We start from the raw sequence: 16,806 nt of genomic DNA on the forward strand, positions 1-16,806 counted from the left end.
TGACCATCACAACATCCATTTGGTCACATGTTCAAAATTTGTGCCCTTGGCAACTGGCAGATTTTTATGATGGTTGCAATATCCTGGGGCCATGTGATTGCCAATTGTGATCTATTCAGCTAGTTTCTGACAAGCAAAGTCAAATCGGGGAAGCTGGGTTCACTTAACAACTTCATGATTCACTTAACATCTTTAGTGATTCACTTAACAACTGTGACAAAAAGTTATAAAATTGGTTGTGACTCACTTAACAATCGCCTTGCTTAGAAACAGAAATTCTGGTCCCAATAGTGTTTGTAAATTGAGGACTTCCCATAGTAAGAAGAGTATGGTAGAAATCCAAATGTTAGTTAACTAGTTAACTAAACCACTTTCTTAGGCTGCCTAAAAATAGTAGAGTTGTAGCAGGAGGAGTAGCAGCAGCAACTACTAAAACCCCAGTCCTTTATTAGCACAATTCTTAGAATGATTTCCTTCACTCAGTGTGGTTCAGTTGTTCCCTCACCTTCAGGAACTCATTTATTTAACAAGACTTTATTGCTTGCTGCTGCTATACTGACTTTTGTACACTTTCTAGGATGGTATTTGGTAGATAGTAGCAATATTGATATGGGTTTTGTGTTGAATGGCAGAAATATATTTCAGAAATAGAAAACTTTTAAAGCAATGAAGTTCAAATGACAAACAATCACTCCTATTGACAAGAACATTCAAATGGAAGGACAGCCTAGAAGGGGAGGGGAGGAAAGGAAAACAAGACTTGATTACTTCACACATTTAAACTGTGGCAGGATATTTTCAATAGTTAATTAGAATTAACATTTTATTGTTATTGTTATTCATTGAAATATGATGAACTTCCCCAGGATTATTCTAGAGAGTTCTATTCAGTGTAGCACTGATGCTAATCATATCCAACTTTTCACTGAATGGCTGGTTTTCTCCTGGATTTCTCACATCAGTGCTTTCATCCTGCATTTTTTGGCCCCATTGATATAAACTGACAAATGCAATAATGTTTTGTTTTGTTTTTTGCCTCAGGGGGTTCGTTTCCAAAACTATTGAACCTCAACTCTCTTAATTCCCAGAGGGCATGGGAGGTTGATTCCCACAATCTGGAGGACATCAGATTGGGGGAAGTTTGCTTGACTAAAAATCACTAAGGCTTGATTTGAGATGGTCAATGTCATGTTGAAACATTCAGTGAACAAGTGACTTGCTTGTCTTGACTTTTATATCAAGTTAGATAAGAGTAAACTGATTCAGATTTTTTTTAAAGAAAGTTTATGCTATTTAATATTAGATGATTATAGTGGTTGGCCCTTTTTAAAGTCAAGAATTTCATTTAAAGCCCTTTCCTTCACAAATGAGAATAATGTAACATTCAATATATCAACAGCTATATGGTGAAGAACAAGAGGCCTTTGTTAACAAATCTGGTTCTTCCTTTGAAATCCAGCACCACCATCTGCTTCACTGTCTGGAAAAAACCACGGTAAGATGATAAACTGACAGCCTCCTTGTGATCTGTAAAAACAAACAAAAATTATGTTGGTTGATCTTATTGCTCTAAGAACTGCTCCATGCTTTGGTAATGCTATGCTGATTTGCCATTTACACATGGGCAGCCAAGAAGAAACTATACTATCCACACTTTTTGTCACTGAGCTTCACCAACAGTCATTGTTTAGCAGTCCAAAGTATATCTTGCATCTTGCTCCTTTTCATATCCCTTGGTTCTTATATCTGGAAGAAATGCCAAAAGAAGAACAGATCCAAGAACAAATCAGCATAGGCATTGTTGCAGTTGTGTTGATTATTGGGAATGTCAGACCAGGAGTGGGAATCCTGAACTAATAGCTCAGGTCCTCTCTGCCAGTTCCGATGACAAATTGTTGGGTTAGATTCAACATGTGGTTCATCTAAAAGAAGGACTTGGAAAAAGTTTCCTTCAATTGAAGGGAGGTAAACTTTGAAGTTAATTATATGGTTCTAATATTTGTATGTCTGGTTTTAATTTTTATCTATAGAAGATTAAAACACTAGATCCCATCTATATTGGGCCTTAGTTTAGTTTTTATATTATTTTAGATGTTATGGTTTCCATTTGCTCTTTGAAATTAGGTCAAGTAGTTATCTCTGTTGAGATATCACCTGCTCTTTTGTAGAATCGTGGGTTGGTGGTTGCCAGACCTTCATATATCTTCATGGGGCTAAATTACATCATTCTATAACTTCAAAAATTACCTCTGATCCTTTTGATTATTTTTGTTTTATTAGAGAAAGACACAGGAGAAAGTATTGGTTTTTTTCATCTTCCAGTTTCTCCCCTTCATCTTTGAGATCAAGCATGATTAGCACAGATATATTATTTTATTGTTTTAATTATCTACAATATCTCAGGCAAGCTGTCATCAGGATCCAAAATATGCAGCATGGAGTGAACTAGAGGACCTAAATTGGTGTTATTGTAGGTAATATATTGGTATTGGTAATTTTTAATAGCAATTCCATATATCTCAGGCAATCTCTAAGACTCAGCTCATTTTAAAGTAATTGCTTTTGTTGCTCTAAGTGTTAAGTTTAAGAAATTCAAACCCCAGGATTTGCTTAAATCCAGTTAATAGCTATGAAGGGGTGGTTATACTTTGGAACGAAATTCCATTCATTAACCTGAAACGCCATGCACTTTTACTCAGTAGTATTTGGGCTCTGACTTCTTGTTAAGAATGGCCTTGCAAGGACTAAGTTAAAAAAAAAAATCATAGCGTATAACTACAGTTAAAAATCGCTGCCAATGAAATATGAGTACCTTGCATAAGTCACTGTTACCATGTCATTCATGCTGCCTTTTTCTGCCTATGTCTGCGGCCCAGAACCATGACTTTGTGGATGAGCAAACCTATGAAGAAAACTGTATGGAGGTTTCTACAGTCAACCGGCAATCTAGCCATAGTCCTTCTCTCTCTTCTCAACAAGGAATGACAAGCTCTTGCTGTTCCCGAAGACATAAAAAGACATTCCGCATCCCAAACACCAATATAATCAGTAGCCATCCAAGTAGTGTCCAAGAACTCAGCACTATTCAGATCAGATGCATGGAAAGAACACCTCTGTCAAACAGGTACTGCGGTTGTAAAAGTGCTCCTAGATAATATAATTGATAAAATGTTCAAATTTGCCAGGGCAAAAAATTAGCAAGATGTATACATGATTGTTTGTACTTGCTGTGTTTCGAATAATAACCTATACTACAAGGAAAAGCATCATCCCTTGTGGTCATGTCATGACCAGGTCCCTCCAAATAAAGGTAAAGCATAATTTAAAAAAATTAAAAAATGGCTGAAATATAGGAATTTGGTGGGTACCTTTTAAATTGCCATTGCTAAAAGCTATGTCTAAAGCAGGGGTGTGAAACTTAAGGTGGTTAGATCTGGCCTATGGGGCTGCCCTTGAAACAGCGAAGGACCGGCCTGCAGTACCTCTGCCAGCGAAAACAGGCTCTCAATCTCTGTTTTGGGCTGGGAGGGCCTCCTGCAACCCTCTGCCAGGGAAAACAGAGCTTGCAGTCCTCCCAAGCTTCGTTTTCCCTGGCAGAGGGTTGCAGGAGGCCGTCCTGTTGAAAACAGAAATTGGGAGCCCATTTTCGCTGGCAGAGCACTCGGGCCGCCACAGGCGCCTGATATGAGTGACGTCAAACTGGCCACAGCCACCCTGGCCACACACACCCAGAGGTCAAACACAACCTGATGCGGCCCTCAATGAAATTGAGTTTGACACCTCTGGTCTAAAGCATTCTAGAAAAAGCCTTTTCATACTTAAATTGTAGGATAGAAGCAAATGAATTTCTTTAGTATCAATATTCATTACATGATTCTTTTGTGTAAAATGTTGAGCCTTTCTGGCAGCACTTTTTCATTATAACTTCCAATTTATATTTTATTATAAATGGAATTTGATGATTTCATTATGGCAAATCCCCATGAATTTCACGAGGATAACATGATTTTCTAAAAGACAGAAATGTATTGTGTTCCTTAGGTGACAATCACCCAGGACAGAGGAAACACTGCACTGAGAAAACATTATTTGGGAAAATGTTGCTTGAATGTAATGAAAATGAGAATAATTTCTACCTCCAAACACTAGTTTAGTTTGTGATTACAGGCGGGGAATTAAATTCCTATGACCCAACTAGTGGAAGTTAGTTTATAAATAATTATTTAAATATGCATCTCAATGTATTGATAGTCAGACTTCCTCTTACAACCGATAGTTCAACATATTAACCTGTCCGACTTTCATTTTATTTGAGTGCATGCCCACCTGAGTTTCAGTCTCTAAATATGATGTCTATATTTCTTCAAAGCTATGTTGGTTTGTAAGCTGTTGTGTAATTGAAGCTAACATATGAGATACTTAATTTCATCATGGATCAATATTATACATGATTTTTTTAAAAAGCCATGAACCATTCCAAAACAATAGACTAAACTCATTTAGCACTTCCAAATCTATCCACTTGAGCTAGGTAAATGTAGGAGATGTAAGAAAAAGATATTCAGAAACAGTAAGTGTCTACATAGTTTGATCTAGCAGTTAAGGCACCAAGCTAGAAATCAAGAGACTTTGAGTTCTAGTCCCACTTTAGGCATGAAAAACTAGTTGGATGCCCTTGGGACAACCACTTTCTCTCAGCCCAACTCAAGGATTGTGAAAAAAAATAAGAGGATGAGGAAGTATTAGGCATATTCACTGCCTTGAATTGTTTTTTAAAATAATAAAGGCAGAATCTAAATAAACAAACAAAGAAATAATATGAAGTTTTCTACATATATGACCCAGGGATGGGTTCCTGCCAGTTCTAACCTCTTCTATATAAGAGGTTCCACAAATCTACAGTGCCGTTTAGAACCGGTTCCAGCTCCCTCCCCCCACCCATCCGCACATCATCAAGTTGAAGAGCGAGAGGAGGAATTCTGGGAGTTGAAGTCCACAAGTGTTAAAGCTGTCAAGTTTGAACACCCCTGCGTTTTTTTTCTAAAGGGTTAGGTGTGCAAGGGTCTTGTAATTTGACAGCTTTAAGACTTGCGTGCTTCAAATGCCAAAGTTTCTGAGCCAACATTTTGGTTGCTAAGCAAGAGCGTTGTTAAGTGAGTTTCACCACATTTTACAAGTTGGCCATGCCCACCCAGTCACATGGCTGGCAAGCCACTCCCACCCAGTCACATGGCTGGCAAGCCATTCCCACCCAGTCACATGCCGGCAAGCCACTCCCACAAAGCAGGCCACACCTACAGAAGAGGTTCTACCAAATTTTGAAACCCACCACTGATGAGACCTGACCAACATGCATCTTGGATTATTTTCTGACATACTCAAATTGAATAAAAACCCTAAAGCAGATGGGACATGGAAAGATGGAAAACAAACATGATTTGTTTCTATTTATTTTTCTCTCCTCTCTAGTCGATCCAGTTTAAACGCCAAAATGGAAGAGTGTGTAAAACTAAACTGTGAGCAGCCTTATGTAACCACAGCAATAATCAGCATCCCAACCCCACCTGTGACTACCCCGGAAGGAAACAATAGACAGGATTCTCCAGGGTATTCAGGAAGAAACATCGTCCGAGTATCTGCTTTATAAAACAGGTAGACTAAAGACCATTGAGTAGCTGTCAAGATTCAGAAGAAGGAGGGATATATCTCTGGGCTAAAAAGAACAGCCACAGATAATGGAAGGATTCCAGAGATACAAAGTATTCGAAGTTTTCAATATTGAACTGTGTGCAGTGAACAACCAAATGGAATTTCTATATGAACTGGACCTTTTCTGGAATAAACTCTTGTGTGACTCTTTTCATTTACTGTACGAGCACAATGAAATGTCTCCCATTAAAGCTTCTTCTTACTATGGGGATGTAGAAAAGAATCTTTTTAATAAAATACCTTTAAAAAAATCAAAAACAAAGACACATACCACCATTCAGACAGTTTATTTTCCAGCCAAATGCAAAATTAAGGATGGACCCAGTTTTGATAACGTGTTCTTTTTTCCTATTGATAAACCATGAACTCATCAATCAACTGACTTCAAAAGAGAGAAAAATGGCTCATCTAGTATGTATACCGATTGAAAGAAACAACTCCTATGCATGTGAAAATTCTTTGGAGATGTGATCTGAATTTACTTCTGTTGTTTACTTCAGACTAGGCATGATAACATTTTACTGTAAAAAGGGGGCATTTCTGTGCACTTATAAAAACTGATTGTTAATGTTCCATGGTGTACAAATAATTTGCTGGAGAGGGGTGGGATGGGGAGAGAAAAATGTCATATTCAAAACACACATTAGTGAACTTGAGGTGTTCAGTTAGTTTAGTATTTATGATTGTTTTCCCTTGCTTCCTCGGTACTGTTACAACTGCAATAATTCAATATACATCTGTTGTATCAGGAATCAGTCTTTTATTTATATAACTGCACAAAGTCAGCTATAAAATAAAAACCCACATTGATAATCAATACATTATGTAATATGAGAAAGTTTAATGTTTTAATTAAGGCCAACAATAATTCTGTCATTTTTTGTTTTGTTTTCCCATTATCCTATAATTCTTCGAAGCCAATCTTTGCTTTTCATTATTTCTTTTGTTCTCCTTTGAATACAAAGTTTTCCTATATGTGTGTTTTTTTAAAAAAAAAAAACCTTGATCTATAAGCACCATTCTATAGTGTATGTTTCCTGAACTAATTAAGTCTTCCTAATGTGATGTAACAAAGTAGCTGACATCTGATATAAAACTAACATGATGTAGCAGTAAAGTCCTCTAAAACTGCTATATAATGATGTTGGATAAACTAAGCACTGGAAGTCGTGCAGATAAGATTTGCTGAAGATTACATAAATCTGTTTGTCAAATCTGTTCTGAAGCACTAGATCAGAGAGCATAACAGGTGCATTCATAGTGAAGTTTGAAAAAGTCAAGATGGCCACCGTGACATCATCAAGGCCTGCCCCTTTTTTGCATGAGGCACCATTGCAGGACTAGCCCCATCTTTACTTTTTTAAGTATTTCCCTTCATGGATGACTAATATTCTACAATGGATAACAGTTGACATTAAAACTTTAGATCAGAACTGCAAGAGTGTATTACCATAGGATCAGTACATATATTTTATCATGTAGTATTTTGTTTCACTATCTAAAGGATTTTTAAAATGCTGCTTTTTCAAAAACCCAGTTTCAAAAACCCAACTTTCTTTAACTGTTTCTTCGGTTATTGTTATGTTTAGGAATGTGATAATTTCCTATTATTTCACCTTATTAAACAAAGCAGTTGGCAAAATATAACCAAATCTGGAAAGACTTTCTAAAGAAATTGATAAATGGGCCAATATGAAATTGTATTTAACCTGAGAAGTGTCTTTACCTGAGATATGGAAGAATGTCTGTAAATGTCTTCACTGGTGTAAAACTAATTAGAGATAGTCCTCAACTTATAATAATTCATTTAATCGCCATTCAAAGTTATGATGGTGCTGAAAAAGTAATTTACAACCAATTGTGGCATTTGCAACTGTCACCCAGTCCCCATGGTCATGTGATCAAAATTTGTGGACTTGGCAATCACCATTTATGTTTAATTTGTTTATTTTTTTTAAAAAAAATCTCCCATATTTATTATTTTTTATAAATAGTTCAAGATGGACAACATATCTGATGCTTCTTCCTCCTCCTATTTTCCTCACAATGACCTGTGAGGTGGTTGGACTGAGAGAGTGAGTGGCTGGCCCAAAGTAACCCACCTGTCATGAATTTACAATGGCCAGGAGATTCACCATTCATGACCTTCCCAGCTGGCTTCTGATAATCAAAGCCCATGGGAGAAACCAGATTCACTTAAAAATCACAACTTGCTTAACAACCACATTGATTGACTTAGCAATTGTGACCAAAAATGATCATAACATTGAGCACAATTCACTCACCATTTCACTTAGCAATAGAAGTTCTGGTTCCAATTGTGGTCATAGGTTGAGGACTGTCCGTACATTGGATGTTGGTGATCAGACCGTTCTTCTCTGTTTCTAAACAGTCTAGTTTAAATTACCTGCAACACTTGTTTTATTATGTGATCAGTGGTACAACCCAAAGCATCTTATTTCTCCAGTGCACTGGAGCAGGCCTTAGGGCAGGGGTGTCCAAACTTGGGAACTTTAAGACTTGTGGACTTCAAATCCCAGAATTCTGGGAGTTGAAGTCCACAAGTCTTAAAGTTCCCAAGTTTGGACAGCCCTGCCTTAGGGCAAGATATTCACCCCATAACTATGAATGGATTTGTCTTGAATTATTGCATTAGTTTAGGGGTGATTTTCCCCTGGGAAACCACGGGGTAGGTAAACAGGCAAAACTGCAATAGAATCTGTGGTGGCTTTCCCAGAGACCAATCCAAACAAGAACTAATTCAAATGGATGCAACATCATATATAGCAATAGCAATTAACCTCTCTCCCTTTGAACTGTATACCTTTCAATTGGACTGTTTCAGAGGAAAAATAAACACAATATTTAATGCTATACTGCCACAGCAGTATAGAAGCACCCGTGCAATTATTTTTATTACATTGACACTTTTTACTGCCACATCTGGCTCTAAAATTGGTTAATATATTCCATGCCAACTTCCTATAAAAATGTAGCCACGAGGTAGGTTCAAGGTGAAAAAAAATCATGTTTTATCCTCCCTTTCCATCATCTGGTTATGATAGACCTTAATAAAGAATAACAATTATTATAACCACTATTTTAATATTGATTTGCATTTGAGGTCCTTGCCCCACACTGATTCTATTGAATGTTCTGTTTTGCAGTGTAATTCCCTTAAATTATCCTTCCAAAACCCCAGGACTATTTTATTCTTCAATGGACGAATACTTTAAGTTACTGCTTAACTTTTTCTTCCACAACAGAGTTTTTTCCATTTTGATAATCTTTGCTCCTGACGATTTCTGTCTTGACTTTTCATTTCACGTGCAGAGGGTGTTAATAAAGAGGAAAACAATAATTCAAACTGTACAATCTCTACTCACAGCTATATTTTTTATTACTAACTCACTCTTTGTACTTTATGCTGTAGGGATTTGGGGTTTTAGTAATACCCAAATACTAAATACAATTTTCACCAGTTTCTTCTCTTGAAATATCACCCGGTACATTAATTACATCTGTGGGTGCTACTTTGCAGACAGCACCTGACAGAGCTCCTGGTGAGCTGCGTGCAGAAAGATTTTATCACTAACCTGCTGAATTCAGTCCACAAATAGCAATGAAGTGGGGTTCAAACTTCATGTCTCACAAAGGATCCACCTATCGTCCTAGCTTGTGCATAAGGTATATTGATTTATGGCTACAACAGCCTTACTACTACCTCTTTCTTTTCCCATATTTTTTTCAGTCAAGGCCAACTCTGTTCTAAATTAGGAGCTTTATAAGCCAGTTCTGATATTCCAGGATTTAACAATTTAGTCTTCGGTAATGCTCTGAGAGCATAAATGGGAAAGCTGGAACAACGGTACTTAGAGAACAGGATACAGTCTAGCATTATGTTTGTCTTGACTCCTCTGCTCTTGTGTTCGGTAAAATTTTGCATAATGCTAGCCCACCCATCACACAGCTACTACTGTTTTCTCTGAAATGCAGAAGCTAAACATTGTTTTAGGTGATTTAAATGCTGTTTTTTTTTTTAGTGAATGACTTGCGACTGTGTAAAATGCATCTGTACTGTAAATTAAATGTAATTATTTCTGTGTGTCACACAAAAAAATCAAGGTGTTTTTCTTTTCTACTGTTGGAGGAGGTGAAAATTTGTCTTGTGTTTCAGAAGAACAGTACAAGATGTGTTATGCTAAATAAATCAGAGGTCCGAGTACTTAAATAAAACATCTGCATGCTTGAATGGGAAACTGATTTTGCAATAACCTCATTCAGAGAATTTTGTCCCTGCTTATATGTCAAATGATCTTGAATGAATGCATATATAGAATGCAACAAGACCAGTGTAAGATTGAGATTGTCTTGGCAACGTTTCAGTGAGGTCTCACTCGCCATCTTCAGGCTGGGTTTTGGGCTTAAAGTGTGATCGGAGCTGCCGTCTTTCTATAAATATTTGTGGGTGGGTGTGGAGTGCTGGCTTTGTTTCAGTTAGTGGAATGATTGGTTGTGTGGTTGTATCATGATTGGTAGATTGGTGCTGGTTGGTGCTGCCTGTGTGTCTATTGTTGAATTGTCTATTTTGAAGGAACCGGGTTAATCTCCAAAACAGAACACTTCAACAAGAGAACAACTATGGAAACTATCGAAATAGAGAAACACCCCCACAACATGAATAAAGGTGACGATACCTCCTGCCTACCAGGCATCTGGAAACCAGCCCTAGTCAACAAACAAGCCCCACCCACCACCCAGGCCATTACAACACGAAACAATAGACACACAGCCAGCACCAATCTACCAGTCGTGATACAAACACACAACCAATCATTCCACTTACTGAAACAAAGCCAGTACTCCACACACCCCCACCAAGATTTATAGAAAGACGACAGCTCCAATCACACTTTAAGCCCAAAACACAGCCTGAAGATGGTGAGTGAGACCTCGCTGAAACGTTACCAAGACAATCTCAATCTTACACGGGAAAAAAATCGAATACAAGACCAGCATACCTACACCCGTGAAAATCTACACATATATATATAACTTTGAAGCACGAGAGGGCACAATCGTTATATGATCCTGAGGAAAAAACATTGGAGCTTTAAAGAGTTACAGGAAAATATATTCATATCTCTACATACTCCAAAACATCATTGAAAGAATCAGATCCAAAACATTGCATAGCTCTATGGGATATACAGCACACTTGTGTTCTATTTTCATGAAACTAAGAATACTTAAATGGAAACTTTCTGCTCAATATAGTCCCAGGGGTGGGCTGCCATGGGTTCGCCCGGGTTCAAGAGAACCCATAGCTAACGTTATAGCTGGTTCATAGAACCTCCAAATCCCATCCCTGGCTGGCCCTGCCCACTCCTCCTGCCCAAGAGTCTCCATGAGGCCCATTTTGGATACAGGTAAGTGCAGGGCTTGCGCGGAGGGGGGAAATGGGTCTCCCAGAAGTTCTGAAAAGCCAGAAATGGGCCCATTTCAGGCCTCCAGAACCTGGGGAGGAAGTTTTCGCCCTCCCAGAGGCTCAAACAAAGGCTTTGGAGTCTGGGGAAGGCGAAAACGCCCTCCCCCATGGTGCAGGAGGGTGATTAGGCCACACCCACCATGGCCACGTCCACCCAGGAACAGAGCAGAGAATCCGTTGCTGAAATTTTTGAAGCCCACCCCTGTATAGTCCTTATGCATAATCTACACCTACACCTATTTGCACTTTTCAGTAGGTGCAATGTAACTGTATATGGCCAAACAGGAAAGATAGCAAATTGGAGCTGTCTCCAAACTCTTATCAACTTTCTCCTTGACTGATCTTTATAAGCAAAGTGAAAACGGCTTTAGATGGCATGGTGGCCTGACTAGTCATCTTTGATTTCAGCAATCTCAGCATGGCAGGCTGTTATTCTTGGGGTCTGCAAGAACTTCAGAGAGGCAGAATCCACTCAGCTACCTGACTAAGAAATTAAACCTCTTTTACCTAAAGACTAGCAAAGCAATGTCCAGGAAATATGCTGCAGGCAGCTCTAGGTTCATAATTAATCCCTGGTTAGAAGGGGGGAAAAACCTAACAGCTAAATCCCATTAAAAGCCAAAGGGAAATTAGAGGACAATTCTTTTAATAAGTCAATGAATGAACAACACAATATAAAATATATGACAGTTATGGCTTTACTACTGATCACATTAGGCTTTGTTTTCCTTGCCCAAAATGAAGTCCAGAGCAAGCTGGGACTATTTAAAAATCACAAGAGTGCAAACTTCCATTTATTCCTGGCACTTTCATCCTTTGCTGCTACTGATGGGAATTGTGTAAGAATAAAAGAACTTCACAAGTTCAATGCATCATGCTTGAGAGATAAGGCACATGGTCAATCACTTAAGACCCAGAGTTTCCAAACGTTTGCTTCAGCCCAGTCATTTTCTATTTTCAGCTTGCAAAGAACAATGGGAGGATATCTAATTTTGACACCCAGACTGTATCTCTCAGGAGACACAATAATTTCAACTGACTGCTTATAAAACGCAAAACGGTAATACAACTAGTTGAAAAAATTAATTCTATAGTACGTATAAAATACAGTAAGATACACTTTTTAGAATACGATAAATAAGTTGTCTCATGGGAATTTAAGCCACCCCAGCATTCAACATGAAAAATAGTTGCAACTTTTTTCTTCTTCCAATCTATAAAGATGCTATCTTTAATTCATAGGTAAGGACAAACTTAGATATTACTTTAAAATTAAATTAGCAGATTTATATGGCCTATGCACAAGGAACCTAACTGGAATCAGGATCTCTCTTTATAGGAGGCTTTGATTTCTGCTGTGGTTCAAAATTGTTCCTCACTCTTTCCATTCTAATTGCCAAAAGGTAATTTATCAAAGTTATTTATTGAGCCTCTTTTTGAGCTCAAGATGTTCAAATCAAAATATTGCATGAGCAAATAGTTTAATCTCTTTTTCTCTCCTACATAAGAATCCCAATATGGATTGGCTCCCATGCATATTCCTTAACCCGAAGGGAAAAAAACAGTTTTTCAAAATAACCTGTTGTTTAGCCTATTGATCAGCTAATCCATGATGTGTACTTACAAAATCAAAAGTGCAGATATAAGTACTGTCATGAGATCAATATCTGGTTCTTCATTTCCCCCTTCTGCCACTTTGCATGCTCAGATTGTAAGGAAGCCTCCCGGCTTATTAAATCACAGTTTTATTAAGTTACAATTTCCCATGATGATTAAAGTGGAAAATGTTTTTTGCATACTCTCTGGAATCTTGATTTGGAAATTAAAGTTGAAATTGTCATTTACAATCCTAATTTGTAGACTGTATTTAAAATTCAGCTTCTTTCTTGGAGACTGTGAAAAACTCAACAAACTATGAGGTTCTCTTTTAAGTCATGTTTAGTAGACAAAGAAGGGTAAGATGAAGATACAGACATGGCTGTTGTCTGGTTATACTGTAACAAATCATGGTTTCTCTAAGCAGCATTTTGTCTAACCTGATTACAAAACTGAAATAGTATAAAAGAGAATCCATGCAAATTATATACTGCTAGGCATCTACTAGTCTCACCCCACCATCAAATATGCAAAGTCTGATGAAAATATGTGGCTGGTAGCAGGTGATCCATAGAAAAATTGCTGCAAAAGAGATACTTCCGTGGTATTCAAATGAGCCTAATCATACATGAATATACAGTATATTTCCACAACGCTAAGTAAAGTCTGAGCAAAGTTAAGTAAGCCTTATTCTCAGTGATTTCACTCATCCTCCAAATTTCTTACTGAAAAATAAGTAGGGTAAGGGGAAAGTTGGAATACTTTTACAGGGAGCTTTTCTTTGGAGGCAATATAGATAGCCTTTTTAACTTAAGTTTCAGCAAATTAACATATGAATAGAATTATCTCCTTAAGGTGACCATTCTCTCTCTCTCTCTAACACACACACACCACATACCTGTCACATATAACAAATACACTGAAAATACATATTTTTTTTTCAGTCACATAATTTAATTTGAAAATTAATAAGTCATTAAAAATTAAAGGATTTACCCATTTCCTTAAACTAAACAAAATGATGCTAAAATAAGATCATCCTCTTTACAAAAATCCAAATTTCCATATCAATAGCAATTCTATTTCACATTCACACACTTTTATTATATACATATCTATCCCTGATCTTTTAGTGGCAATTACCACCATTATTTAGTAATAACAGTTGCCATGGATTCTCCTTAAGCTGTTCTTGGTGCCTTTATTATGGGACAAATCAACTATTTGCTTGCTTGCAGGATATGAGACTAAGATATTTTTAAAAAAATAGATGTTGGTGTTGTAATGCACAAACAAAAGAGGGACGATCCAAGGTTTATACGCATGTGTTGGGAAGTGATATACTGTTAAGCAACTGGATTTCATGCCTGGATTTCATTGATAGCTGCATTCCATATGCAAATCATCCATCTGCAGGGGGTTGGACTAGAAGACCTCCAAGGTCCCTTCCAACTCTGCTATTGTATTGTATTGCTGTATCAAAGGGCATTCCCTTCAGTACATCCATGACCACAGTGCTACTGTGAATTATTTTTCTCACATGCAATTCCATGCGTGGATTAAACTGATAAGAATTTCATATTTTCAGAGGGTATTTTTTTTTAAAGATTCTGAAAGGTCCAAGTTCAGAGTTTTCTCAGCTGTGATTAACAACTGCAAGGCAGCAGATCTGAATGCAACATGTTCAATAATTGTGGCCTGCCAGTTTCCGTTCCTTGAAAATGAAATGGAAAAATCACTTAAATTAGATGTAACTGTTGAACACTGATTGTCTACGGCTGTCTATTACCTGTGGAGCTTTCAGTACTGAACACTTCCATCCTCAATCTAACAGAATTGTTGAAGTGAAAACTTTAAATGGGTGAGATCCCTAAAATTATTCCTGCCTATTTTTTTCCCACTCAATATTATGAGACTAGTGATCTACTTTCCACATGGTGCATACAATCCCGTGAAAAATGAAGAATTGTCCTTATTCTGTAAACCAATTACTTTTAGCATTACAACTCTAACAAGTTTTATGAGAAAAGAAAAGCAATTGTCCTTAAGAGAATCTGCGTTCCGTGCCCTCTTTTGCCACAATAACTTAAAATGCATCCTGTAGTCCAGGATCCAAAATGATGGCTATATTCAAATTGTAGAAATCACGGACTAGCAGATTGCACTATAGTTCCTCCATTTCAAAGTGTGTGTTAAAACTGTTTGCCATTGTGGTATGCTGAAGGATCCTTGTCAGGCTGGGTTTTAATAACTCCACAGAATGACATGACAGATGTTGACTGGCATCCTTCTTCAATGACAGCATTTGGTCTGTGCGGGGATCCTGGCGGTCATAATACAGAGCCCACACCAAAGTAATTGTAAGGATCATAGCCAAAATTTGGGTAACCCCTATGGAGATTCCTAGAAATCGAAGCACCTGCAGCTGCTTAGTTCCTCTCAGGAATGTGTACATCTTTTTGTCACAACCCTGTGGAGCAAAAAGAAAGAAAGAAAATTCAGCATATCTATATACTGTGTCCAGAGATGCTTGAAATCAGAAATTCTGAGTACCTCAAATGGGGCAGCTACTCTCTAATTCTGACCAGCTGACTCAGAGCGTTGCCATAATTTAGTCTACACAAAGAACAGTTTTATCAAATCCAGATACCTACTTTATATTTATTAAAAACCTTTTCCTGAATATTACATATGAGCCTATCTAGGAAGGGAAACCTTGTGAGTTCAAATGGTGTTCCACTGAATTAGACTAAAAAGGGAAAGAAAAGTATTACAAATGAATGATTGGCCTTAACAAATTTTATTTCTAGGACTATGGCCAAAGTTATTGGGATGTTAGATTGTGGGCCCATGTTGCATTTTACAATGACCGGTAAAAATGCACAGGTAGTCCTTGTTTAGTGACTGCCTCGGTCAGCAACCATCTGCAGTTAAATGGAGATGAAAAAATAACTTTGCAACTACTGATGCATTTATGTCCTTCACAGTGTCCATCTCTCTCTTTCTCTCAATCACTTGCTCATCCTTACAATCAGTTATTACATATTGTCCTGTGTCTGATCTGGGTTGTTTTCCCTTCCCCTTTGCACTGTGGAGAGATTACCTAAACAAGCTATCTCTTCTGAGCTGACACGCATCCTTAAAAAATCCTAACTACAATTTAACAAGCTCAACTCTCTGACCTTAATTAGAACTCTCTAGCCAGCTTGTACTGTTGCCTGTAATAAACTAGACCATAATCAGTTTCATGCTACAGGCTTTCTTTTTCCTAACTGGCAGCTGCAAACTGGCTAGGCAAACAGCTGATGCTAGTGCATTCCTTTCCGTGTGTATTCCCTATTGTGTGTCTGCTTAGTCTCTCTCTCTCTCCAATGAACGTAAATACGGACATCTCTTCTGGCTAATTTTCCCAGCACAAGGGTGAGCATTCCAAAGAGTAGGGGAGGGGGGAGGAGTACTGTAAGATTAGCCCTTTTACTCAGCTTCCTTATCCTCAGCTTCGGGTTCCAGATCCTATCTTCCTCAAAAATTGGTTCACCTCGCTGTTTGGAGTGATATTGGTTTGTTTACCATATTTATATAGCAATTCATTTAACTAAAAGCAACTCTGGGCAGCATACAACAAACAAAACTACAGGTACTGGAAAATAATCATTATAAAAATATTTTAAAAATCATTATTAAGAAGAAAAAATGTAAAATATTTAAACAATCTTTTGAGGAGCTGTAAGGCAAAGGATGAGGGTTACAGGCTGAGCACCAAAGAATTGGGGTCTTTAAACTGCGGTGCTGGAGAAGACTCCTGCGAGTCCCTTGGACTGCAAGGTGATCAAACTGGTCAGTCCTACAGGAGATCAACCCTTTAGAAGGCCAGATCCTAAAGATGAAACTCAAATACTTTGGCCACCTAATGAGAAGGAAGGACTCACTGGAGAAGAGCCTAATGTTGGGAAAGATTGAGGGCAAAAGAATGGGACGACAGAGAATGAGGTGGCTGGATGGAGTCACCAAAG

The 16,806-nt window shown here is 37.8% G+C and overlaps 2 protein-coding genes across 4 annotated transcripts in view; one reads left to right on the forward strand and one right to left on the reverse strand.

Annotated features, from left to right (window-relative positions):
* Nucleotides 1–8,221, forward strand: part of KCND2 (potassium voltage-gated channel subfamily D member 2) — a 368,536-nt gene extending 360,315 nt beyond the window's left edge. Inside the window, exons 5-7 of the mRNA XM_081958411.1 lie at nucleotides 1,403–1,495; nucleotides 2,877–3,124; nucleotides 5,470–8,221. Of these exons, the coding sequence (XP_081814537.1) occupies nucleotides 1,403–1,495; nucleotides 2,877–3,124; nucleotides 5,470–5,647 (519 nt within the window). The 3' untranslated portion in view covers nucleotides 5,648–8,221. The remainder of the gene's footprint in view (nucleotides 1–1,402; nucleotides 1,496–2,876; nucleotides 3,125–5,469) is intronic.
* Nucleotides 8,222–11,867: 3,646 nt separating this feature from the next.
* Nucleotides 11,868–16,806, reverse strand: part of TSPAN12 (tetraspanin 12) — a 73,944-nt gene continuing 69,005 nt past the window's right edge. For all 3 annotated transcript variants that reach the window (XM_081958412.1, XM_081958414.1, XM_081958413.1), the window contains exon 8: nucleotides 11,868–15,263. In XM_081958412.1, the coding sequence (XP_081814538.1) occupies nucleotides 14,958–15,263 (306 nt within the window). In that variant the 3' untranslated portion in view covers nucleotides 11,868–14,957. The remainder of the gene's footprint in view (nucleotides 15,264–16,806) is intronic.

This window comes from Natrix helvetica, assembly GCF_964273705.1.
Source record: "Natrix helvetica genome assembly, chromosome: 6".
In the NCBI taxonomy this organism is placed as follows: Eukaryota; Metazoa; Chordata; class Lepidosauria; order Squamata; family Natricidae; genus Natrix; species Natrix helvetica.